The sequence below is a fragment of the Aotus nancymaae genome, unplaced genomic scaffold (assembly GCF_030222135.1).
Source record: "Aotus nancymaae isolate 86718 unplaced genomic scaffold, 86718_ANA_hifiasm-v0.15.2.pri h1tg000089l, whole genome shotgun sequence".
Lineage (NCBI taxonomy): Eukaryota > Metazoa > Chordata > Mammalia > Primates > Aotidae > Aotus > Aotus nancymaae.
In genome coordinates this window covers 7,353,367-7,378,214 of record NW_026988504.1, presented here as the reverse complement: position 1 = coordinate 7,378,214, position 24,848 = coordinate 7,353,367, and the positions used below count along the sequence as shown (strand labels likewise).

At 57.2% G+C, this 24,848-nt stretch overlaps 1 protein-coding gene across 2 annotated transcripts in view; it reads left to right on the top strand.

Annotated features, from left to right (window-relative positions):
* The first annotated feature begins 246 nt into the window (after positions 1-246).
* ITGB4 (integrin subunit beta 4) overlaps positions 247-24,848 on the top strand; it is a 37,161-nt gene continuing 12,559 nt past the window's right edge. For both annotated transcript variants that reach the window (XM_064369605.1, XM_064369604.1), the window contains exons 1-26: positions 247-295; positions 3,368-3,456; positions 5,906-5,988; positions 6,117-6,218; positions 6,356-6,560; positions 7,106-7,202; positions 7,912-8,083; positions 9,204-9,467; positions 9,850-9,939; positions 10,211-10,333; positions 10,776-10,940; positions 11,126-11,202; positions 12,124-12,326; positions 14,301-14,404; positions 14,539-14,637; positions 14,813-14,942; positions 15,588-15,710; positions 15,803-15,909; positions 17,985-18,018; positions 18,199-18,390; positions 18,677-18,780; positions 19,085-19,143; positions 19,260-19,283; positions 20,591-20,739; positions 20,832-21,011; positions 21,994-22,142. In XM_064369605.1, the coding sequence (XP_064225675.1) occupies positions 3,378-3,456; positions 5,906-5,988; positions 6,117-6,218; positions 6,356-6,560; positions 7,106-7,202; positions 7,912-8,083; positions 9,204-9,467; positions 9,850-9,939; positions 10,211-10,333; positions 10,776-10,940; positions 11,126-11,202; positions 12,124-12,326; positions 14,301-14,404; positions 14,539-14,637; positions 14,813-14,942; positions 15,588-15,710; positions 15,803-15,909; positions 17,985-18,018; positions 18,199-18,390; positions 18,677-18,780; positions 19,085-19,143; positions 19,260-19,283; positions 20,591-20,739; positions 20,832-21,011; positions 21,994-22,142 (3,114 nt within the window). In that variant the 5' untranslated portion in view covers positions 247-295; positions 3,368-3,377. The remainder of the gene's footprint in view (positions 296-3,367; positions 3,457-5,905; positions 5,989-6,116; positions 6,219-6,355; positions 6,561-7,105; positions 7,203-7,911; positions 8,084-9,203; positions 9,468-9,849; positions 9,940-10,210; positions 10,334-10,775; positions 10,941-11,125; positions 11,203-12,123; positions 12,327-14,300; positions 14,405-14,538; positions 14,638-14,812; positions 14,943-15,587; positions 15,711-15,802; positions 15,910-17,984; positions 18,019-18,198; positions 18,391-18,676; positions 18,781-19,084; positions 19,144-19,259; positions 19,284-20,590; positions 20,740-20,831; positions 21,012-21,993; positions 22,143-24,848) is intronic.

Here is a 24,848-nt window from a genome sequence, read left to right as displayed (position 1 = left end):
CCGGCCCCCGCCGCTGGCCGGTCGGGGCGCTGGGCTGGCGCCGCGGGAGCCGCAGCCCTTTCCGGGGGGCGGACCCGGCGGCGGCCGCGGTGGCGGCACCCAGCTCCTGCCCCGACAGGTGCGCGCGGCGCGAAGGAATGCAGCCCGCCTGACTCACCAGCGCCTCCTTCCTACCTGCGCGCCGGCCCCATAAAGCGCTGCCCGCCCCGTCCCCGCCTCGGAGCGTCCCGGCTAGTCCGCGCGCTGTGGCCCCATCGCCTAGCGGCAGCCGCGGAGGTCATAATTCCGCGCCGAGGTAGGTCCAGGGCTGGCCGGGAGAGGGTGAGTGCCCGCCCCAGCCGGGCAGCAGCGCAGGGGAGCTGGTCGGGCGGGACCGGTGGCTTTTGTCTCCCCTTCCTCTCCTTGAAGGCTGGCAGGCCCGGGTCCCTCCGTCGACACTGCCCAGGACAGGTGCCCAGCCTCGCCGGAGTGCACCGGGGGCAGCTGGGAGCCGAGGGACAGAGCAGCTGGAGAAGCGTGTTGCCCATCAGACCTCCAGGTCAAAGGAGCACCTTGGGTGTGCCTGCGGGAGAAGTAGGCAGAGGACGGTGGCTGGCAGGCCTGTGGGGTTGGGCCCCTCTAGGGTTTGCAAAGAAGGTGGAGGAGAAGCCACTCTGAGCACTGGGCCCAGCCCATCATGGCGCATCTGATGATAAACCCACATTCCTGATTTTATGTGAAATTTCGTTGTTTCTAACACTGGCTCCTACTTTTAAAAGTAGAGAGGCAGACGCCCTCCCCGCTCCAGGCAAGGCCTGCTGTGTGCAGTGCCACAGTCCATCTGGTGCTGGGGAGTCCCTGATTTTCCTTTTCTCTTGGCCAAGCACAGGCCTGCCCTCCTCCCAAAGTCGGCCCCAGGCGCCTTCCTTCAGGAAGCTCGACTGGCCTCACCCAACAGCCTGGGGGCTGTGCCCAACGCTGCCACCTCCTACAGCATCAGCCCTCTTTCCCACGCCTCGGTCCCTGGGGTGCCCTCTGGCTGGGACTGGGGCTCTGGGGCTCCTGGTGACTCCCAGGGGCAGGGACAGGGTTCTTCCTCCTCCCCCATGGCCTTGCCACACCCTGAGGACAAGGACCAGGCACAAGTGGCATGATTGTTGCTGTCCCCAACAGAGCTGGCAGTGAAGGATTGGAGTCTCCATCCTGAGGGCCAAGGGGAGGACAGCAGGAGGGACAGCAAGGAAGGCATGTCTGTCTCCTCAGCCCTGATTTCTAGGGGATGACAGAGCAGCCAAGGGCCTGGGGTCTCCGGACTTCTGGGCAGCTGCCCCTGAGGGTGAAGGAAGGAGAGGTGACAGCAGGAGAGGGTGGTGGGCAGGAGCAGATGTGCCCAGAGGTGTCCCCAGGGGTTGGGATGTGGGCCAGGGAGCTCTGAATCTGATGGCAGGTGGGCATGGCCTGTGTGTGTGTGTGTGTGTGTGTGTGTGTGTGTGTGTGTCCCTGTGTGGGCAAGCTGCCTGTGCTGCAGTGTGATGGCATTCAGGGCAGCAGTCACACACTCCCGGGACCAGCTGGTACATACAGTCAGGACAGCCTGGTGGGGCCTGGGCCGCCTGGAGAGTGGGTGTCCTGAGCGCTGGGCCAAGCCCATCATGACACATCTAATGATAAACACCAATTCCTTTTATGTGAAATCTCATTGCTTCTAACATTGGCTCCTACTTTTAAAACTTTTGAAACAAGTTCAGTCAAGCCAAACACTCGGGTGCCTCGCCAGCCCTCTAACTGCCATTTTGTAGCCTCCGCATGGAGACTGCCATGGAGGTTAAAGGCAGGGTCTGCAGAGTGGGGTCTGGTCCTGGCCTCCCAGTGCTGGCTGCAGGATGGGGAAGCCCTACGCCTCTGTGGCCGGTCTCTCATCTGGGAAACCGGTGTAACACAAGCATCTCCCTGCCGGGCTCCTGTGCTGAGCAATCACCTCCATGAAGCCCGGGGTGCATGTGGCAGTCACGGTGGTGAAATCAGCACTGCCTGCGGGGCTGTGGCTGCAGGGAGTGGGAGGAAGAGCTGGGCTCGGCTCTCCAGGCCTGTACCTGCCTGTGTAATGATGCCTGGGAGGCCTGAGCCTGCAGTCTGCATTGTGTAGCATGTGGGTGTGGCACCTACACCCCGAGGCTGCAAGGAAGTCATTTCCCTCTAGGAACCCCTGCTGTCCCCACCCTTCCCTGCTGGCTCAGGGCTGCCTCCTGATCTTGTCTGCCCTGCACGTGTTGGTGCTGCTGTGGCCTCCGCCAGGCTGCCGCCTTACAGACAGGCAACGCCTTCCTGCCCTTGGCCTGAGAAGGGCTTCTCCAGCACCTTGGGGACCTCAGCCCCCAGACCCTGGGGCCGCCGCTGCCCCACAAGCTGGGCTGAGAAAGGATTCAAGGTGGGAGGGCCAGTGGGCATGGCGGAGGCCTGGGCCTCTGGGAGACCTGGCCCTAGAGAAAGACGCAGTGCTCACCTTTGCCCCGGCCCTGAAGGCCCAGGTGACTCTGCTGCCAGCCACTTTTCTTGCCCAGGCCTTCAGGCCGCACATCTCTTAGAGGACCTCAGGGATGCCCAGGTCTGCCCTGAAGGCTGCTGAGGGCTTAGGATGGTTTAATAGCAAACCCACAGCTGCTGGGGACGTCTGGGCGGAGAGCCGCAGTGTGTGTATGCGGGTCTCACTCTGGGCTAACTTGTGAAAGGGTGAACGGCTCGGGGGTCCTGAAAACCTAATTCTGGGGCAGGCAGAGGTACAGGGTAGGGCAGAGGATTCAGACCCCACCCTGATGGGCCGGGCAGTCACTTCAAAACACAGCCCCGTGCAGCAAGCCACTGCTTGGCCCCCCCCACCCCAGATATTGGGAGGGGCCCCTCTCTTCCCGTCTGCACCACCCTCACCAAAGGGTAAGTGGGCCAGGACAGAGGGAGCAGGAGGCAGAGCTGTGGCCCCTTCTTTGGAGGGCCCCCTCATTGGTTGACCCCATCATGGCCAAGCCTGACCCACGCCCACTGGGGTCTGAAAGGCAAAGAATAAACCCAGCTCTGTCCTCAGGGAGCCCAGCGCCGAGAGGCCTGGCACTGGGACAGGCTTACAAACCAGAGTCCTTGAAGGCTGGACAGGGCACCCCTGGGCAGGGCACAGGCCTGCAGGGCACCCGGCCACTGAGGGGATGGCACGGAACAGGGCAGCAGAAAAGGCAGGAGTCAGAGGCCCAGGGCCCTGCCTCTCACATCTGGGTGCCCTTGGTCACATCACTGGTGCTCTCAGAGCCTCAGTTTCCACAGCTGTGCAGTGGGAGGCAGCTGATGGCACCGGCCATGGCTGCTGAGGCCTCATGTGTCAACTGTTGCTGTTCTGCAGGAGGAAGAGGATGGCAGGGCCATGCCCCAGCCCATGGGCCAGGCTGCTACTGGCAGCCTTGATCAGCACCAGCCTCCCTGGGGCCTTGGGTGAGTCCACACTGCCCTGAACCCTCCTCCTGGCAGGGGCACACCTTGGGCAGACACTGCCCTTGCATGCGGGTCTCACGGGGTCTCACCTAAACGCTCTTGGTCATTCAGCAGCTGACCACTGCCCACCTCCAGGGCTGGAACACTTGAGGCTCTAAGCTCTGCAGCCCAGAGAATCTTGAGTCCTGGCCATGGGGCCTGAGAATAGGAGGGAAGGAGGCTGTGTCTAAAGCAGAGAGGAGATGCCCACCCAGAACTGAGGCACCCAGAGGATGCACTGAGGCCTCAGAGGTGGAGTCAAGAGGGTTATAGGAATTTGGAGAAGAGAGAGACTGTTGACATGTCACCTGCTCTCTGAGTGTCACTAGTGGACAAATTACTGGGGCCAGCTTCTACCACTTGAATTTTGCCTGCAGTGGGGGGTCCTGCTGCTGGCTTGAAATAGACCAAATGATGGAAATGTTTACACCACAGAAATTGGCAAACACTACACATCAAGGCCCCCCACCCACCAGAGACCAGAGCCATTGTTCTTTGTGTATTTATTTAATTCAATATCTATATAGAAACATGCTCTTGCTCTGTCGTGCAGGCGGAGTGCAGTGCTACCATCGTGGCTCACTGCAGCCTGGACTTCCCAGGCTCAGGCAATCTACCCACCTCACTCTCCCGAGTTGCTAAGACCACAGGCATGCACCACTATGCCTGGCTAATTTTTTTTTTTTTTTTGAGACGGACTTTCGCTCTTGTTACCCAGGCTGGAGTGCAATGGCGCGATCTCGGCTCACCGCAACCTCCGCCTCCTGGGTTCAGGCAATTCTCCTGCCTCAGCCTCCTGAGTGGCTGGGATTACAGGCATGTGCCACCATGCCCAGCTTATTTTTTGTATTTTTAGTAGAGACGGGGTTTCACCATGTTGACCAGGATGGTCTCGATCTCTTGACCTCGTGATCCACCTGCCTCGGCCTCCCAAAGTGCTGGGATTACAGGCGTGAGCCACCGCGCCCGGCCCTACACCTGGCTAATTTTTACAATCGTTTTGGCCAGGCATGGTGGCTCATGCCTGTAATCCCAGCACATTGGGAGACCGAGGTGGGTGGATCACAAGGTCAGGAGATCAAGACCATCCTGGGTAACACAGTGAAACCCCTTCTCTACTAAAAATACAAAAAATTAGCTGGGTGTGGTGGCAGGTGCCTGTAATCCCAGCTACACAAGAGGCTGAGGCAGGAGAATCGCTTGAACCTCAAGGTTGCAATGAGCTGAGATCATGCCACTGCACTCCAGCCTGGGCAACAGAGTGAGACTTCGTCCCCCCACAAAAAAAAATTGTTTTGTAGAGACAGAGTCTTACTATGTTACCCAGGCTGGTCTCAAACTCCTGGGCTTAAGCAATCCTCCCACCTCAGCCTCCCAAGTGTGAGCCATGGCACTGACCGCCAGAGCCACTGTTAGACACAACCAGCACACCGTTGCCTGAAGCCCAGGAGGCCACTTACTGTGGATACCAGGTGCACATAGTAGGTCCTCACTGTGATTTTTAACTGAGCAGAACCAAGGCGAATTCCTATAACCTCTGGGGGAAATCTAGAGTTTTGCTTCATTCGTTACTGAGGACCTACTAAGTGCCAGGTATGCTGGGTGCTGGGGCTACCATGGTATATAAGACACTGTTCCCTTCACCTTGGAGGAGGCTCAGAGCACAGACAGGCCATGTGGCAGTGGTCTCGCTATGAGGCATGAGCTGCGATGGAGGAGGGACCTGAAAAGGGCCTGGTGCTAGGTGCAGCTTATCAAAGGTAATAGGGAAGGCTGAGGAAAGTCTGCCGGATCTGAGACTTTAAAATTAGCTGGGCTACTTGGGAGGCTGAGGTGGGAGGATTGCCTGAGCCCAGGATGTTGAGACTGCAGTGAGCTATAATCATGCCACCCCACTCCAGCCTGGGCGACACAGCAAGACCATATCTCAAAACTAAATAAAATTAAAATACAGGTTGGGCGCGGTGGCTCACGCCTGTAATCCCAGCACTTTGGGAGGCTGAGGCGGGCAGAACACTTGTGGTCAGGAGTTCAAGACTGGCCTGGCCAATATGGTGAAACCCAGACTCTACGAAAAATACAAAAATTAGCCGGGCATGGTGGTGCACATCTATAATCCCAGCTACTCAGGAGGCTGAGGCAGGAGAATCACTCGAACCCAGGAGGCGGAGGTTGCAGTGTGCCGAGATCGCACCACTGCACTCCTGCCTGGGCAACAGAGCAAGACTCCATCTCAAAAATAAAGTAAAATAAAATAAAAATACAACACCAACAACAGCAGCAAACCAAAATAAATACATCAATAACATAGGGAGGGAATCCTCACCTCTGCAGGTGAAGGTGCAGGCGGGAAAGGGCTTGCCTTTGCTGAGCGCCCCCTCCATGCACGTGCCCACCTCTGCCCCCACAGCAAACCGCTGCAAGAAGGCCCCGGTGAAGAGCTGCACCGAGTGCATTCGTGTGGACAAGGACTGCGCCTACTGCACAGATGAGGTGAGGACCTGGCCCAGGAGAGGGTGTGGAAAAGGCAAGGGTCGGGACTCGCTGGTGGAAATGAATCTGGTATTGGGGCAGCCAGGGGATGGATGCTGCCCCCGCTGACCCCCTGTCCTTCTGGCCAGATGTTCAGGGACCGGCGCTGCAACACCCGGGCGGAGCTGCTGGCCGCAGGCTGCCGGCGGGAGAGCATCATGGTCATGGAGAGCAGCTTCCAGATCACAGAGGTGCCTGGGGGGGCCGGGGGCTCACCATGCTCAACCTGGCTGTTTATGGGAGTGCATTGGGCCCCTTGGCCCGGCTGGACTCCCATCAGGCCTCCGGAGTGACCCTCCAGCCAGCTGTCCCCTTCCGCTGGCTGCAGGAGACCCAGATCGACACCACCCTGCATCGCAGCCAGATGTCCCCCCAGGGCCTGCGGGTCCGGCTGCGGCCCGGTGAGGAGCAGCACTTTGAGCTGGAGGTGTTCGAGCCCCTGGAGAGCCCCGTGGACCTGTACATCCTCATGGACTTCTCCAACTCCATGTCTGATGATCTGGACAACCTCAAGAAGATGGGGCAGAACCTGGGTATGGCGGGGCCAGAGTGGAGGACAGCAGGGTAGGAGGGGAACAGGGCGGGTGTCTGCTTGGGAGGCCAGGACTCAGGACAGCTGCACCCACCCAGAAGGAAACACAGGACGTTTGAGCCCCCAAAAACCTTCCCTTCCATTCTCAAGGGAAGAGTCCCAGCCAGACCCTACTCACCACTGGGGACTTCAGAGAAGGCCCAGGGCAGGCAGGCAGTGGAGCCATCTGGCCCTGACAAAGAGGGCACCCCCAGCCATGAGGTTGTGGGGAAGAGTCTGCTCTTCAGACAGAGCTGGGTTGCATTCCCAGCCACCCTGCCCTTGCTGTATGAGTAATGCCAGGCCCCCAGTCCCATTCCCCTCATCCATAAATAGGAACAGGAGATGTTGTGAGCATGAACCTTTGTCCAGCATGCAAAGTGTTAACCCCCCTCTTCCTCCTTTTGAGCCAGCCCTTCGTGGGGGGCCGTGTTTATGCATTTATGGGGAGCATCGGGGCACGGGGGCATCAGGACTCAGCTATCCCCTCTGTCCTGTTGACCCCAGCTCAGGTCCTGAGCCAGCTCACCAGCGACTACACTATTGGATTTGGCAAGTTTGTGGACAAAGTCAGTGTCCCACAGACGGACATGAGGCCTGAGAAGTGAGTGACTGGGTGGGCCCCTCGGGTAGGCAGGGGTCCGGGCCATGTGACCCCCGCTCCTCTCTCACCCACAGTCTTAAAATTCTTCTACTGCTGGGCAGGGTATCTCATGTCTATAATCCCAGCACTTTGGGAGGCCAAGGCGGGTGGATCATCTGCGCTCAGGAGTTCAAAACCAGTCTGGCCAACATGGCAAAACCCCGTCTCTACTAAAAACTGTAAAAATTAGCCAAGCGTGGTGGTGGGCGCCTGTAATCCCAGCTACTTGGGAGGCTGCGGCAGGAGAATCGCTTGAACCCAGGAAGTGGAGGTTGCAGTGAGCCGAGATTATGCCATTGCACTCCAGCCTGGGCAACAAGAGCGAAACTCTGTCTCATAAAAAAATAAAAATAAAAAACAAAACAACAAAAATAAATAAAATAAAATAAATAAAAAAATACAAATACAAATACAAAAATGAGCTGGGCATGGTGGTGGGTGCCTGTAATCCCAGCTACTTGGGAGGCTGAGGCAGGAGAATCACTTGAACCCAGGTGGCAGAGGTTGCAGTGAGCCGAGATGGCACCACTGCACTCCAGCCTGGGCAATAGAGCAAGACTCAGTCTCAAAAAAAAAAAAAAAAAATTCTCCTAGTTGAAACAAGCCAGGGGCACTGTGGTCCACGGTGTCATCCCCTCTGATGCTCTCTCTTCCTCCCACCTCTGCCCAGGCTGAAGGAGCCCTGGCCCAACAGTGACCCCCCATTCTCCTTCAAGAACGTCATCAGCCTCACAGAAGATGTGGATGAGTTCCGGAATAAACTGCAGGGAGAGCGGATCTCGGGCAATCTGGACGCTCCTGAGGGCGGCTTCGATGCCATCCTGCAGACAGCCGTGTGCACGGTGGGCACCGGGAAGGGCGCTGCCAGCCCAGGCCAGGGGTGAGCGCTTCTGGGCAAGGCCCTGAGCTGCCCCCTGGCCTGCTCTGGTGCCAGGCTCACAGGCCCTGAGGGGAAGCCCGGGAGCCTGCAACCCCTTTGCCCTAAGACAAGCTCAGGCTCTGTGAGTGGTCCTCAGTTACAATCTGGGTTCAGATGTGCCGGGAGCCACAGTCCCCTGGCCTGAGCAGTCACAGCCTGGTTTCGTATCAGCCCGCAAGGCAGACCTGGGCTTCGGGGTTCCGGAATCTTTAGTACCCTGCCCCACCAGCTGCCCAGTCTCCAGCTGTTCTGGGTATCTGAAGAAGCCAGTTCCTTTGATATGTACATCCATTTGTTCATTTTGAAAATACACCCACGGCTGGGTGCAATGGCTCATGCCTGTAATCTCAGTACTTTGGGAGGCCGAGGTGGGTGGATCACAAGATCATGGGTTCGAGACCAGCCTGACCAACATGGTGAAACCCCGTCTCTACTAAAAATACAAAAATTTGCCAGGCATGGTGGTACGTGCCTGTAATCCCAGCTACTCAGGAGTCTAAGGCAGGAGAATTGCTTCAACCTAGGAGGCAGAGGTTGCAGTAAGCCAAGGTCGCACCACTGCACTCCAGGCTGGACGACAGAGTGAGACTCCATCTCAAAAAAAAAAAAAAGAAAGAAAGAAAAAGAAAATAAGATACCCTTATTACTAAGTTAGAAAACAAAGCAAGCCAAGGCGTGGTGGCTCATGCCTGTAATCTCAGCACTTTGGGAGGCTGAGACAGGAGGATCACTTCAGTCCAGGATTTGAGACCAACTGGGCCACATGGCAAGACCCCATCTCTATAGAGAACACAAAAATACTGGGTGTGGTGCATGCCTGTGGCCCCAGCTACTTGGGGGGGCTGCATCTCTGGTTCCTTTTTCTCAGCCTTGTCACTCAGTCATCTGCTGTCACATACGACTTTCATGATGGCACTTGCTGTGAATCCAGTGGCTTAAGCCCGGCCCCGTGTTGGGACCCTGGTTCCCCATCCTGTATGACGCTGTGCTGCGTGTCAGCAGGCAGCCTGCTCAGTGGGCATGCCCCGCTCTGCCTTCCCCAGAGGGACATTGGCTGGCGCCCGGACAGCACCCACCTGCTAGTCTTCTCCACCGAGTCAGCCTTCCACTATGAGGCTGACGGTGCCAATGTGCTGGCTGGCATCATGAACCGAAATGATGAACGGTGCCACCTGGATGCCACGGGCAGCTACACCCAGTACAGGACCCAGGACTACCCATCGGTGCCCACCCTGGTGCGCCTGCTCGCCAAGCACAACATCATCCCCATCTTCGCTGTCACCAACTACTCCTATAGCTACTACGAGGTACACAGCCGGGGCCCCATGGCGGGAGGTGGTCAAGGCCAGAGGTCCATGGAGCTTCTCAGACAACCCTCCTCCCTCCCTTCCCCCCTCCCTCCTTCCCCCCTCCCTCCCTTCCTCCCTCCCTCCTTCCTCCCTTCTTCCCTTTCTTCCTTCCTCCCTTCCCAAAGCATTTGGGCACCCCAAGAGTGGACCCTGGTGGGAAGGGAAGGTCATGTGCCCATCCTCCACTCCAAGTCCCAAGCAGGTGGGGCTAAGAGGGCAGGCTCTGCGACACCACAGCAGGTTCCACGCCTCAGTTTTCCCATCCTCAAAGTGGGGAGAATCCCAGAGCGTTCAGATTCAGGGAGCTGCTTAGCCTGAGACCTGGCCTTCTCTCCCGCAGAAGCTTCACACCTATTTCCCGGTCTCCTCGCTGGGGGTGCTGCAGGAGGACTCATCCAACATCGTGGAGCTGCTGGAGGAGGCCTTCAATGTGAGGGCAGCTCAGGCTCCAGAGTCTGAGCCCTTCTGGGGCAGGGTGGGAGGCGGGCAAGGGGTGTCTTGGGTCATGGTGGAGAAATGGGTCTGGGACAGGCTGGTGAGGAAGGGTCTCTGGCTATCCCTGAGGCCAAAGGGGCCACCTGGGCCTGGCCCTGGCTCCTACAGGCTCTGTGATACCCTGCATGACACCAGCCGCACATGAAGGTGGGGTGGAGCACAGCCAGGCCCCCTGCAGAGCACCGACCACTGCCTTCTTCCTTTAGCGCATCCGTTCCAACCTGGACATCCGGGCCCTAGATAGCCCCCGAGGCCTTCGGACAGAGGTCACTTCCAAGATGTTCCAGAAGACGAAGACGGGGTCCTTTCACATCCGGCGGGGGGAAGTGGTACGCCTCTGTGGGGGCAGCAGGGTGGGGGACAGACATAGCACCCCGCTTAGAGTGGAATCATCTGAAACATCTGTCAAGAGTATGGCCCTTGGAGTCAGGCAGGCCTGGGTGCAACTCCCTGGGGCCAGCCATTTCCATGAGCCCGGCATGCCCCTCTGCCTGTTGGCTTCCTCTGCATGTAAGCATCAAGCCCCAAGGCTTGCTGGGGCAGTAAATGGATTAGTGTCACAAAGCCCAGAGGCCCCAGCCACTGTCACTGTCGACGTGATTGTGACTGCACTGGGAAGGAGGGAGTTTTCAGCCCTGAGGGAGGTGAGCAGGAGCTCATGTCAGGGATCCAGACACCTCCTAGGAACTTGGGGGCTGAGGGCCTTCAGGCACCGGTGGCCCTCTGGTCCTTGGGGCTGGTCTGCCTTGGCTGACCACGGGGTCCCTGCAGGGCATGTACCAGGTGCAGCTGCGGGCCATCGAGCACGTGGATGGGACGCATGTGTGCCAGCTGCCGGAGGAGGACCAGAAGGGCAACATCCATCTGAAACCTTCCTTCTCTGATGGCCTCAAGATGGACGTGGGCATCATCTGTGACGTGTGCCCTTGCGAGCTGGTACGACGTAGCTCCACCGGGCAGGAGGGGAGAGCTGAGCCAAGCACCCTGGGGTCCTAACGAATGAAGCAGGACTCCTGTGCCCCATCTCCCATGTGGGGTGTCCCGAGGCACAGAGGGCAGCAGAAGGGTCCAGTGGCCCTGGGCCTGCACCCTCAACACACCCCACCATGGTCTGATTCCAGCAAAAAGAGGTGCGCTCAGCTCGCTGCAGCTTCAACGGAGACTTCATGTGCGGACACTGTGTCTGCAGCGAGGGCTGGTGAGCGGGGAAGGGAGTTGGGCGCCCAGGACACCAGTGGCCCCTGATGGGAAGGCTGGGCTCCTGCAGGGACCTGACCCTGCATGCACCTTGTACACCTGGCCAGGGGTGGGGCGGCAATCAAAGAAACGGCTGAGGGCGGGCACACCCAGTTACTGGTCAAACCCAGCACTCTGAAATACAGAGATATATGGGCCGTCTCTAGTAAAAGGTGCGGGGATTGAGACAGGGTGGCTGTCGGAGCTGGGGTCTGAATACTGGGGGACAGGCACAGGAGGGAGACTTCCTTTTCACTCCATGCCTTTGGTATTCTGAGTCATGTGTCCTATTGCCTAATCAGAAGAGAGCCGGTAAACACACGGCAGTGAGGGCTTTAGCTTCAGGACACTGGGCGAACCTGTCGCAACTTGAGGCAGAGCAGTGGGGAAAGGACACTGGAAGGGGTGACAGGGCACTGGGGTTTAGGTCTCAGTTCAGCCACTTCTGTCTGCTTGACTTGGAGCTGCCTCAGCCCTCTCAGAGCCTCTGTTTCCTCATCTGTGAAATCAGACAGCAGGCCAGGCATGGTGGCTCACGCCTGTAATCCCAGCCCTTTGGGAGGCTGAGGTGGGTGGATCACGTGAGGTCAGGTGTTTGATACCAGCCTGGCCAACGTGGTGAGCCTCGTCTCTTAAAAAAAATACAAAAATTAGTTGGGCATGGTGGCAGGCACCTGTAATCCCAGCTATTTGGGAGGCTGAGGCAGGGGAATTGCTTGAACCCCGGAGGCAGAGGTTGCAATGAACCAAGATCATATCATTGCACTCCAGCCTGGGTGACGAGAGCGAAACTCTGTCTAAAAAAATAAAAATAAAATGGGACAGTAAAAGCCCCAGCCTTCCTCCTGGGCTGTTTTGGGGAAGTGACCAGTTCCTCCTTCAGGAGTGGCCAGACCTGCAACTGTTCCACCGGTTCTCTGAGCGACATACAGCCCTGCCTGCGGGACGGCGAGGACAAGCCGTGCTCAGGCCATGGGGAGTGCCAGTGCGGGCACTGTGTGTGCTATGGTGAAGGCCGCTACGAGGGTCAGTTCTGCGAGTATGACAACTTCCAGTGTCCCCGCACCTCTGGGTTCCTCTGCAATGGTGAGCTCAATGGCTGTGGCCAGTGCTGACGGCGGGGTAAGGGGTGGACCTTGAGTGTGAACTTCCTGTCAGGACCCAGGTTGGGAGAGCCGGGCTTGGAATCAGAATCCCCAGGTTCAGGCCCAGCCCCACTCTGGATGTCCTGAGGGCCGCCCCCAAGTCCTGCCCCAACCTGGACCTCACTTCTCTCATCTGCAACGTCCATGCCCAAGGCCACTGCCGGCAGGACTTTCCCCTGGTTTTCAGATTCCAACTCCCCTGAGGTTCTCTCTGGCAGTTCATTTCTATGCCCACCCCCCTTGTCCACACCCTTATCTCATTAGGGTGTGTGCCACCCAGCCCTCCAGTGGTTGGCAGGTATATGGCATGATGATCTTTCCTCTCTCCAAAGATGATAAATTTCTTTTTTTTTTTTTTTTGAGACGGAGTTTTGTTCTTGTCACCCAGGCTGGAGTGCAAAGGTACAATCCCAGCTCACTGCAACCTCCGCCTCCCAGATTCAGGCTATTCTTCTGCCTCAGCAGCTGAATAGCTGGGACTACAGGCATGCGCCACCATGCCCAGCTACTTTTGTATTTTTAGTAGAGAGGAGTTTCACCATGTTAGCCAGGCTGGTCTCAAACTCCTCACCTCAGGTGATCCGCCCGCCTCTGCCTCCCAAAGTGCTGGGATTATAGGCCTGAGCCATCGCACCTGGCCCAAAGATGCTAAATTTCTAGCTGGAGGGCCTGGAGCTTCCTCTGTATTCTCACAGGTCCAAGCCATAGGCTTGCAGTCTGACCAGGAACATCAGAGCTAGGCAGGGTCACAGAACTTGGACAAGAGGGTGTATGGAAGGATTGGTAGTCAAATGGAAGAGGATGAATGAAAATCTACTCATCAAATACTTATGACACCCCCATTGTATACTTTCCAAGCCCCTGCTTTTCTACTCTTTCTTCTGTTCTTGCTTTTGTTCACCATTTCTTCTCTTTACTGTCTGTCCCTGAGTGTGCTCAGAGAAACAGAAGAGAGAACTGGGCACCACTGGAGAAAGGCAGACATGTGGCACAGAGGGAGTTATGAGAGAGAAAAGGAGGAAGATGCCTCAGGGAAAGGAGGCAGGGCCAGAGTACAAAGGGCTTCGGTTCTAGTCCAGGGCAGGACTTCATCCGTTGGACAAAAGGAAGTCACTGGAAGTTTTAATTTCATTTTCTATTTGTATATTAATCCTCTATCCAGCCACCTTGCTAAATACACCTATGAAATCTAATAATTTATCTGTAGATTCTTCTGGATACTTTGTGACATGCTTTGGATACTTGCAAATAAGAATAGTTTTTAAAATGTATTTATTTTATTTATTTTTGAGATGGAGTCTCCCTTTGTCACCCAGGCTGGAGTGCAGTGGTGCGATCTTGGCTCACTGCAACCTCTGCCTCCTTGGTTCCAGTGATTCTCCTGCCTCAGCCTCAAGTAGCTGGGATTACAGGCACCCACCACCATACCCAGCTAATATTTGTATTTTTAGGGGAGACAGGGTTTCACCATGTTGGCCAGGCTGGTCTTGAACTCCTGAGCTCAAGTGATCTGCCTGCCTTGGCCTCCCAAAGTGCTGGGATTACAGGTGTGAGCCACCAGGCCTGGCCAACAGTTTTCTTACCTTCTAATGCTTACACATCTTATTTATTTTTCTGACCTTATTGCATTGGCCAGGACCCATTAGAGGTTCTTAGCCAGGGGAACAGGAGCCACATGATTGGATTTGTTTTGAGATGATTACTCTGGCTGCAGAGTGGAAGGTAGAAGACAGGATGAAGGCAGAGATGGAGGGAAGGAGATTCTAGGAAAGTGAGGAAGAGATGACTTCTGCCCCAGGCTAGAGGCATCCTGGCTCCCACAGCTCTGCTCCCACAGGTCCTCCCTGCCAGGTGGGCAGCCTGCACTACAGGGGCAGATGTCACTCTCATCTCCCTTCCCTGTCCCTCTCTGTAGACCGAGGACGCTGCTCCATGGGCCAGTGTGTGTGTGAGCCTGACTGGACAGGCCCAAGCTGTGACTGTCCCCTCAGCAATGCCACCTGCATCGACAGCAATGGGGTAAGCCTGGGCATAAGACAGACTGTGTCTGTCAGGACCACCCGTGCTCTCCAGAGAGAATCCTGTGGAGAGAGGAGAGGGGAGCAGGCAGGGATGGGGCATGGCTGGCTCACTGGTGCCCCCTTCTACCCCAGGGCATCTGTAATGGACGTGGCCACTGTGAGTGTGGCCGCTGCCACTGCAACCAGCAGTCGCTCTACACGGATACCATCTGCGAGATCAACTACTCGGCGGTGAGGCTGGGACCTATGGGGTGTGGGTATGGGAACCCTGGGCACAGGGCAGGGTGGGCAGGAGGGGCTGAGCCTGATGCCGCAGAATCTGGCCAAGGGCAAGAGGTTTGGGAAGCCGAGGTCTGGCAGAGCTCACCCAACACAGTGTCTGTCTGTCCCGCCTTTCCCCACCAAGATCCACCCGGGTCTCTGCGAGGACCTACGCTCCTGCGTGCAGTGCCAGGCCTGGGGCACCGGGGAGAAGAAGGGGCGCACATGCGAGGAATGCAACTTCAAGGTCAAGATGGTGGATGAACTTAAGAGAGGTAGGGGCAGGGGCTGAGGGCTGGGGGTGCTGAGGGTCTTGGCAGGGGTCATCCAACAGGGCAGGGGTGTCCTCATCTGGGCAGGGGCGTCCTCATCTGGGCAGGGGCTTGCAGTCTGGGCTAAGGCCACACAATCCGGACAGGCACTCCAGAGCTGGGAGGGACCACAAAACCCAGATAGAGGACACCGAGTCCCAGAAGAGGGTAAAAGCCTGGGCAGGAGGCATAGAACTCAGGTGGTGGGACACAGTCTGGCCCAGGAAGGGACCGAGAGTCTTGTGGGAGGCACCTTATTGGGCAGGGGCATGAACGCAGCAGGGGTACATGGTTGGGCTGTGGGGACATGCAGCCTCCCCTCCTCAAGGTCAGATACGTTTTCTGGACACCGAGTTCCTGGGCGATGTTCAGGTCAGGGAGGTGGGGGAGGTAGGTTTCTAGGCTCTGATGCTCCTAAGCACAGGAGGCCCCGCCTCACCCGTCCCTGTGCCAGATGAGAGCACAGCTTTGCCAGGACTTCCACTCTTCCCCGGGAGGCCCTGCAGTGGGTGAGGCAGATCCCAGAGTAGGGCTCCCTCACCAGACCCTGGGGTCCTCTGGGGCGGAGGGGTGTGGTTGGGGTGCCCTGCTGACCGGCTATGGGTGCAGCGGAGGAGGTGGTGGTGCGCTGCTCCTTCCGGGACGAGGATGACGACTGCACCTACAGCTACACCATGGAAGGCGACGGTGCCCCCGGGCCCAACAGCACCGTCCTGGTGCACCGGAAGAAGGGTGAGCTGGTGGGCCAGGCGCAGGGAGGGGCTTGTTGCCAGAGCTCAGTGGGGAGGACAGGCACCACCTCCCCTGCCTCCTCTCCTCCCCAGACTGCCCTCCCGGCTCCTTCTGGTGGCTCATCCCCCTGCTCCTCCTCCTCCTGCCACTCCTGGCCCTGTTGCTGCTGCTCTGCTGGAAGTACTGCGCCTGCTGCAAGGTGAGAGCCCACCCCTGCCTGGGTCCCCACCCCAACAGGGCCCCACCCCCACCTGGGTCCCCATCCCAACAGGGCCCCACCCTCCACCAGGGTCCCCACCTCCCCAGGGTCCCCACCCCAACAGGGTCCCCACCTCCCCAGGGTCCCCACTCCCACCTGGGTCCCCATCCCAACAGGGCCCCACCCTCCACCAGGGTCCCCACCTCCCCAGGGTCCCCACCCCAACAGGGTCCCCACCTCCCCAGGGTCCCTTCCCTGACAGGGTCCCTTCCCTGACAGGGTCCCTTCCCTGACAGGGTCCCTACCTTCCATCAGGGCCCTCCTCAGGGTCCCCAACTACCACCAGGGTCCCCACCCTCCCCATGGTTCCCCGAACAGCCCACCCACCATCCCCACTCCCGCAGCTTTGTACCCAGAGGCTTTGGCCCATGGAGCCCAACTGTCTGGATTCTGGTCCCAGCTGTGTGACCCTGGGCAAGTTACGTAGTCTCTCCATGCCTCAGTTCCCTCATCTATAAAATGAAGATCATAGAATTGACCTCAGAAAGTGGAGCTGAAGCTTAAATTAGTGAAGTAAAGTTCTCAGAAGGGACTGACCCGTAGCACGCACCATCGCCCCTCCTGCCTTGGCTAGAACCCCACCAACCCCATGCAGCTTCCCAAGTGACAGTAATGATGATAAGGCCCATGAGCTCCCAGCCCGAGTCATTCTGGAGCCCCAGCCCCCAGCGCAGCCCTGGCTCAGCTCAGTGTTTCTCATTGTGCTGTCGTGACAGCATGTCCAATGACTCCATTTCCCCGCCCCCCACCACCCCATGAGGTCAGTGGGGCAAGGTCACTATGCCCTATGGCAGACGGAGAAATTGGGGCTAGAGGCAGGTGATAAATGCATGGTCCTCGGAAGGAGCTGAGTCAAGCTGAGCCCACATCTGCCCCAGCTCTAGCGCCCGCCCAGGACCCCCGCTCCATCAGCCATTGGTGGCCAGATCCCTGAGAGCACCTGCTCTGGGGTCAGCCACGTGCAAAGGGCCTGGGAGCCACAACAGGGAAGGAAGGGCCCTGCCTGCCAGAAGCTGGTCGTTGTTGGGGAGAACAGACGAGAGGAAAGTGTGGAGGATGGCATGGCTCAGAGTGGGGGCTGTAGGCAGCAGAGACCACACTCTGTAGTAACCCCCAGTGTTGTGGGATATTAATGTGCATTACATAGAAAAGGAGTTACGTGATCAAATAGGTTTGAGCCAGGCACAGGTGCGCGGGCCTGTCGTCCCAGCTACTTGGAAAGCTGAGGCAGGAGGATCGCTTGAGCCTGGGAGTTTGAGGCTACAGTGAACTATTATTACACACTGCACTCCAGCCTGGGTGACTGAGTGAGACTCGGTCTCAAAAAGAAAAAAAGAAGGCTTAAGAAACAAGTTTCTGGCCAGGTGCGGTAGCTCACGCCTGTAATCCCAGCACTTTGGGAGCCCAAGGCCGGTGAATCACTTGAGGTCAGGAGTTCCAGACCAGACTGACCTGGCTAATATGGTGAAACCCCGTCTCTACTAGAAATACAAAATTAGCTGCGCGTAGAGGCAGGTGCCTGTATTCCCAGTTACTCAGGGGGCTGAAGCAGGAGAATCACTTGAACCTGGGAGGCAGAGGTTGCAGTAAGCCGAAATCATGCCGCTGCATTCCTCCAGTCTGGGCAACAGAGTGAGACTCCGTCTCAAAAAAAAAAAAAGAATTATTTTCTGCAGGACTTTTCAGAGCCTTTGATATAGTCCTGTCGCTAATGAACCTGCAAGAGGGGCAGGGGGAATGAATTCAGTGCTTCCCAAGTGAATCTGACCACAGAACCTTTCCCGAGCACCTGGCAGGATGAGGGTTCCATGGCACAAACTTTGGGAGCCCTCTGCCCCCATCACCCTCTATGCCCATGTGTGCCATGCTTACCCCTGCCACCACCTGGATATTCTGGTGTCTGGGGAGGCAGTGCCACCTCTCTGGACTATTGGCATGGAGTGGGGTGGCTGGAGGGGCTTACCTGGGCCAGGGCAGCTGTCTTTGGCCTCACCCTCACCCACCTTGTCTCCTAGGCCTGCCTGGCACTTCTCCCTTGCTGCAACCGAGGTATGGGCCTGGCATAAACGGGCAGTGGGGGCTCTAACTGCTCTTTCTCTGAGCTGGGGTGGAGGGAAGCGGGGACGGAGCCTAGAACGGCAGAGGCTGGAGGCTCTGGGGGTCCCACCTGATGAGGTTGGGCTGTGTGGGTCTAGGGAGGGGTGCTGTGCTGAGGACCCCGTCCTGCAGGTCACATGGTGGGCTTCAAGGAAGACCACTACATGCTGCGGCAGAACCTGATGGCCTCGGACCACCTGGACACGCCCATGCTGCGCAGTGGGAACCTCAAGGGCCGTGACGTGGTCCGCTGGAAGGTCACCAACAACGTGCAGCGTCCTGGCTTTGCCACTCATGCCTCCAGCATCAACCCCACGGAGCTGGGTGAGGGCGGGGCTGGATGCCGCAGCTCTGGGTAGTGCCCCTGGGGCCCTCTGTTCCAGATCTGGGATCACAGCACGCCTCTTCTCTGGGTGTGGGGTGCAGGCACAGGGCTCAGCCACCTTTTGCCCCGTCCTGATGGTACTGTGAACCCCATGCCTCGACATGCATGGCCTGCTGGCCAGGCATGCCCTGATCCTAGCATGGTTGCTGGAGGGACGCTCTGTGGTGCCCGTCATGCGGGGGGCTGACCACATCCGTCTCACCACCTCCCACTGCCTGCCCCTAGTGCCCTACGGGCTGTCCTTGCGCCTGGCCCGCCTCTGCACCGAGAACCTGCTGAAGCCCGACACTCGAGAGTGCACCCAGCTGCGCCAGGAGGTGGAGGAGAACGTAAGGACCCAGGAGCTCAGCCTGGCTGGCGGTGTGGGCTCGAGGGCAGGGGGGTGTGGGCAGGGCAGAGCGAACACGGCTGTGGCACCGAAATTCGTTCACTAGAGAGGGGCTTCTCTGGACCTGTGCCTGGCAGGGGCATCCTGGGATCTGTTTCCAGAGGGCAGGAGGCCGCGTGGGGCATGCCCCAGCTAACCTTGAGGGCCTCTGGGTAGAGAGCCTGCGAGGCTCCCCAGGTCCCCAGCCTGAGGGCTTGCCATGGGGTCACCTAGGCCCAGCCTCACGCCCCTCCCTTGCCTGGCAGCTGAATGAGGTGTACAGACAGATCTCTGGTGTTCACAAGCTCCAGCAGACCAAATTCCGGTGAGTCCTGGGGTGCCTGGGTTGGGTGGGGGAGCCGCTCGGAGCTGAAGCCCGCAGGCAGATGCAGCCTCCACTTCAGGGCTGTCTGGCTCACAGCGTTCTCTTTGTCCCCACAGACAGCAGCCCAACGCCGGGAAAAAGTGAGTAGAAGACGCGGTGAGACAGCCCCCACGTCCTGCCCGCCTGTCCCCAGCCCAGCCACCTGCCCCCTCCATCCCTGCTCCAACTCCATTCCATAGGAAGGGAGGGGCAGATGTGTCCGTCATGGGTTCAGACCTTCATTTGTTCCTTGGATCATTTCTTCAACAAATGCTAATGTAAAGGGCTTGCTATGCAGTAGCAAAAGCCCTGGGCAAAGGCGAATCAGCCCAGTCCCCGCTCTCACATGGGTGACAGCCCAGCCCCCCACCCAGTACCAGCAATAGCAGGCACCCAGCTCCATCCGCTCCAGGGTCCAAGACCCTGATCCTGGGTGCACCTCTGGGGGCCAGGCAGGTTACCATGAGGATGGGCCAGCAGGTCACACACCTCTTTCCTTAGGTCCTACTCCGAGTCCTGGCCCTTCAGGGGAGAGCAAGGGAGTGAGGAGGGGGTCTCGATGCAGAAACAGCAGGGCTAGAGTAACAGCACGTGGCCATGAGTAAGAAGTCAGCCAGGCGTGGTGGCTCTCGCCTGTAATCCCAGCACTTTGGGGGGCCAAGGCGGGAGGATCACCTGAGGTCAGGAGTTCAAGACCAGCCAGGACAATATGGTGAAACCCCATCTCTACTAAAAATACAAAAATTATCTGGGCGTGGTGGCAAGCACCTGTAATCCCAGGAACGTGGGAGGCTGAGGCAGGAGAATTGTTTGAATCCAGGAGGCAGAGGTTGCAGTGAGCTGAGATAGCATCACTGCACTCCAGCCTGAGTGACAGAGGGAGACTCTATCTCAAAAAATAAATAAATAAAAAGAATGGCTGACCAGCATTTCTGCGGGCCAGCTACAGGCCAGACATCGTCCTGAGGGCTTTTGATGTGGTTATCTTATTCAGCCCCCTCGTCAAGCCTGGGAGGTAGATATCACTGCTGTTCCCATTTTACAGATTAGGAAGCTGAGGCTCAAAAGGGTTAAGTGACTTGCCCAAGGTTACTCAGCTGTTGAGAATTAGAGCCAGGGCTGGGGCCGCAGCAGCCTGGCTTGAGCACTCACACCCTTAGCATCTTTGCTGTCCAGCCCTTGATGAGGTGGGCAGGGAAGCCTACTTGACAGAGGAGGGCGCTGAGGCTCAGGGAGGCACCGTGGCTGGGCTGAGACTGCAGGGTAAGGGGCGTGGGCCTGGAGCACTGCCTGCCTCTGAAGACCCTGCATTTCTTGTTGACTTACATCCTAGCCCCTGAAGGGGAGAGGTCAGGCAGGAGGGATAGGGACAACAGGTGCCAGCCTGACCCCTCCCCCCTCGGCCCAGGCAAGACCACACCATTGTGGACACAGTGCTGATGGCGCCCCGCTCGGCCAAGCCGGCGCTTCTGAAGCTTACGGAGAAGCAGGTGGAGCAGAGGGCCTTCCACGAGCTCAAGGTGGCCCCTGGCTACTACACCCTCACTGCAGACCAGGGTAGGAGGACGGGTCCCTTGTGCCACCCCCTCGTACCTCCCACTCATGTGGCCCTATGACCCACCTCTGACCACCTCCCGACCCCCACCCAGACGCCCGGGGCATGGTGGAGTTCCAGGAGGGCGTGGAGCTGGTGGATGTGCGGGTGCCCCTCTTCATCCGGCCTGAGGACGATGAGGAGAAGCAGCTGCTGGTGGAGGCCATCGACGTCCCCGCGGGCACTGCCACCCTCGGCCGCCGCCTGGTAAACATCACCATCATCAAGGAGCAAGGTGGGTCAGGGTGGGGAGAGCGGGGGAGGCAGATGGGGGCTGGGGGGTTCCTCCTGCTTAAGTGGAAGTGCGGCCTGGCCACGTGGCCTGGGCCAGTCACTTAACCTCTGCAAGCCTTGGTTTCTCCATCTGTAAAATGGGTAAGGGCTCTTTCCTCCTTCATGGGCCAGGGACCTGCCGAGACCATTCCTGTCCCCTCCAACAACCCAGAATCCGTGGCTGTTCACCTCGGCACAGTGCCTGGTGGTGAACGCTCCGTAAATGGAAGCTTCTGTTAGCTTCATCATAAGGGATCAGCCCCTTGTTCCTCTCGCTCTAGAGGAGGGGTCGGCCAAGGCATCTTGCCATGGACATCTGACCCCTTCTCCCCACCTGCGCCTGAAGCCACAGGCCTCAGGCCTCTTCCTGCTCTGCTCCAGGCCCAGGGCTGAGAGCTCCGTCTCTGGTCCTGCTCCTGCCTGACCTTCCTCTGCCCTGGCCCTTCCAGGATGTCTGCAGGACACTTTGTTCCAGCTTTACTTCTTTTTTTTTCTTGAGATAGAATCTCGCTGTCACCCAGGCTGGAGTGCAATGGCGTGATCTTGGCTCACTGCAACTGCTGCCTCCCAGGTTGAAGCGATTCTCCTGCCTCAGCCTCCTGAGTAGCTGGGATTACAGGCGTGCACCACCATGCCCGACTAATTTTTGTAGCTTTAGTAGAGATGGGGTTTCGCCATGTTGGCCAGGTTGGTCTCAAACTCCTGACCTCAGGTGATCCGCCTACCTCGGCCTCCCAAAGTGCTGGGATTACAGGTGTGAGCCACCGCGCCCGGCCCCTCACCCTTTTCTGGAAGGATTTTCTGTCCCACTCCTGCACCCTTCCCAGAGGGCAATGCCTAGAGGAAACCAAGTGGACTCCTGGATTCTGGGCTGGGCCACGGGAGAGCGGGAGGTGGGAAAGGACTGGGTCCAGCACGCTCTGACCAGTCCTTGGTCCTTGCAGCCAGTGGGGTGGTGTCCTTTGAGCAGCCGGAGTACTCGGTCAGCCGTGGGGAGCAGGTGGCCCGCATTCCTGTCATTCGGCGTGTCCTGGATAGTGGCAAATCCCAGGTCTCCTACCGCACACAGGATGGCACTGCGCAGGGCAACCGGGTGAGGCTCTGGCACGGGGTCGAGGGTACAGCCTGGGGGGAGCTACATGGGTACTGCATTGGGTTCCCAGGACAAAGCAGCACATGGCAACTACTTGAGTCCCTGGATGCTGGTGGTGCCCTGGCTGGCCTCCCAAGGACACATCCACCTGCTCCTGCCACCCTGTAGCAGGGGAGTCTCGCCCACCCAAAGTGCTAGTGACACCCTGGGTGAGGTTCCCTTGCTGCTAGGGACTCAGGCCAAGAGGGCTCTTTCCTCCTTCATGGGCCGGGGACCTGCCGAGACCATTCCTGTCCCCTCCAACAACCCAGGATCCGCAGGGCAGCCAAACCTCAGGAGAGAAACAAACTCCCCTGTATGCCCCAGTCCTGGAGGCTTTGGGCTTCTTGAGCTGGGATCGAAGACCCCCATGTCCCCAGGTCAGACTCCCCAAGGGCTGTCCTGGTTTCCCTCTCCTGGCCAAGCAGCAGGAGCAGCTCTTCAAGACAGGGAGTGCCGTGGCTGGGCCAGTGTCACCTTCATCGCTGAGCCCCAGTGCCGGGGGCAGCCCAATCCAGGTGGCAGGCAGGCAGGATTGGGTTTACAGGCTTCATAATTTTGCTGCTTTTGTTTGTTTCATGTGGGAATTTTTTGCTTCTTCATTTTTTAGGGAGACAGGCTCTCGCTATGTTGCCCAGGCTGGTCTTGAACTCCTGACCTCAAGTGATCCACCCACCTTGGCCTCCCAAAGTGCTGGGATTACAGGGGCAAGCCACTGTGCCCGGCCTAATTTTTGTATTTTTAGTAGAGACGGGGTTTTGCCATGTTGGCCAGGCTGGTCTTAAACTCCTGATCTCAAGTGATCCACCCATGTCAGCTTCTCAGAGTGCTGGGATTACAGATGTGAGCCACCTCGCCTGGCCTTTCTAGGTTTTAAATGTTGGCAACAAATCCACAATTAAAAAAGGCCGGGCATGGTGGCCACACCTGTCATCCCAGCACACTGGGAGGCAGAGGTGGGAGAATCACTTGAACCCAGGGGTTGGAGACCACCTTGGCAATGTGGTGAGACCTTGTCTATACAAACGATTTAGGCATTAGCCAGGCACTGTAGCGCACACTTGTGGACCCAGCTACTTGGGAGGCTGAGGCAGGAGAATCACCTGAGGCCAGGAGGTTGAGGCTGCAGTGAGCCATGTTCACGCCACTGCACTTCAGCTTGGGCAATGCAGTGAGAAACTGTCTCAAAAAAATAAAATAATTAAAAAAAAAAAATCAAACAAAAAAACACAAAACCTGAGTCAATGCAGTAGCTCATGCCTGTAATCCCAACCGTGGGAGGCCACAGTGGGAGGATCACTTGAACCCAGGAGTTGGAGTCCAGCTTAGGCAACATAGTGAAACTCTGTCTCTATTTAAAAAATAAATAAATAAATAAATAAATAAAAAAGGCCTGGCATGGTGGCTCACACCTGGAATCCCAGCACTTTGGGAGGCCGAGGCGGGCGGATCACCTGTGGTCAGGTGTTCAAGACCAGCCTGACCAACATGGAAAAAAATGACCGGGCACAGTGGCTCACGCCTGTAATCCCAGCACTTTGGGAGGCCGAGGCAGGTAGATCATAAGGTCAGGAGTTTGAGACAAGCCTGGCCAACATGGTCTCTACTAAAAAAAAAAATACATTTCTTCAGCACTACCTGGAAAAAAAATTAGCCAAACATGGTGGCACGTGCCTGTAATCCCATTTACTCGGGAGGCTGAGGCAGGAGAATCACTTGAACCTGGGAGGTAGAGGTTGCAGTGAGCCGAGATTGTACCATTAAACTCCAGTCTGGGTGACAGAGCGAGACTCCATCTCAAAAAAAGAAAAAAGAGGCCGAGCACGGTGGCACATGCCTATAATCCCAGCACTTTGGGAGGCCGAGTTGGGTGGATCACCTGAAGTCAGGAGTTCCAGATCAGTCTGACCAAAACGGTGAAACCCCGTCTCTACTAAATACAAAAAATTAGCCGGGTGTGGTGGTGCATGCCTGTAATCTCAGCTACTTGGGAGGCTGAGGCAGGAGAATCACTTAAACCCAGGAGGCAGAGGTTACAGTGAGCCAAGATCGCACCACTGCACTCCAGCCTGGACAACAAGAGTGAAACTCTGTCTCAAAAAAAAAAAAAAAAAAAAAGAGAAAACAAAATTCTCTCAAAAGTAATAAAGTCTTGGCCTCCCTGAGCCCACAGGCCCATTCGGCAAACATAGGGGAGTGTGGAGTCAGCAGGCCTGGGCTGCCTGGCCACATCCTATTTTTATTTACTTCTTTTTATTGATAAGAACTGTTCTCATTATTTTTCCAATGTGTCCCCATGAAAATTCCAAAGAAGTACACATCCACTCTCTTAAAAACAAAAAAAAATTCCAAAGAAGAATTTTTTGAGAGTCAAGGTCTCCCTGTAGCCCCAGGTGGAGTGCAGTGGCACAGTCCTGGCTCACTGCAATCTTGAACTGAGCTCAAGCAATTCTTCAACCTCAGCCTCCTAAGTAGCTGGGACAAGTGGTTTAGTAGAGACGGGTTTTCACCATATTGGCCAAGCTGGTCTCAAACTCCTGACTTCAAAAAAAAAAAAAAAAAGCTTTGATTTTTTTTAAAACATTTTAATTTCTCACCTTTTTATTTTGAAAAACTTCAAACATACAGAAAAATTGAAAGAACAATACAATTAGCACCCATTTTCCC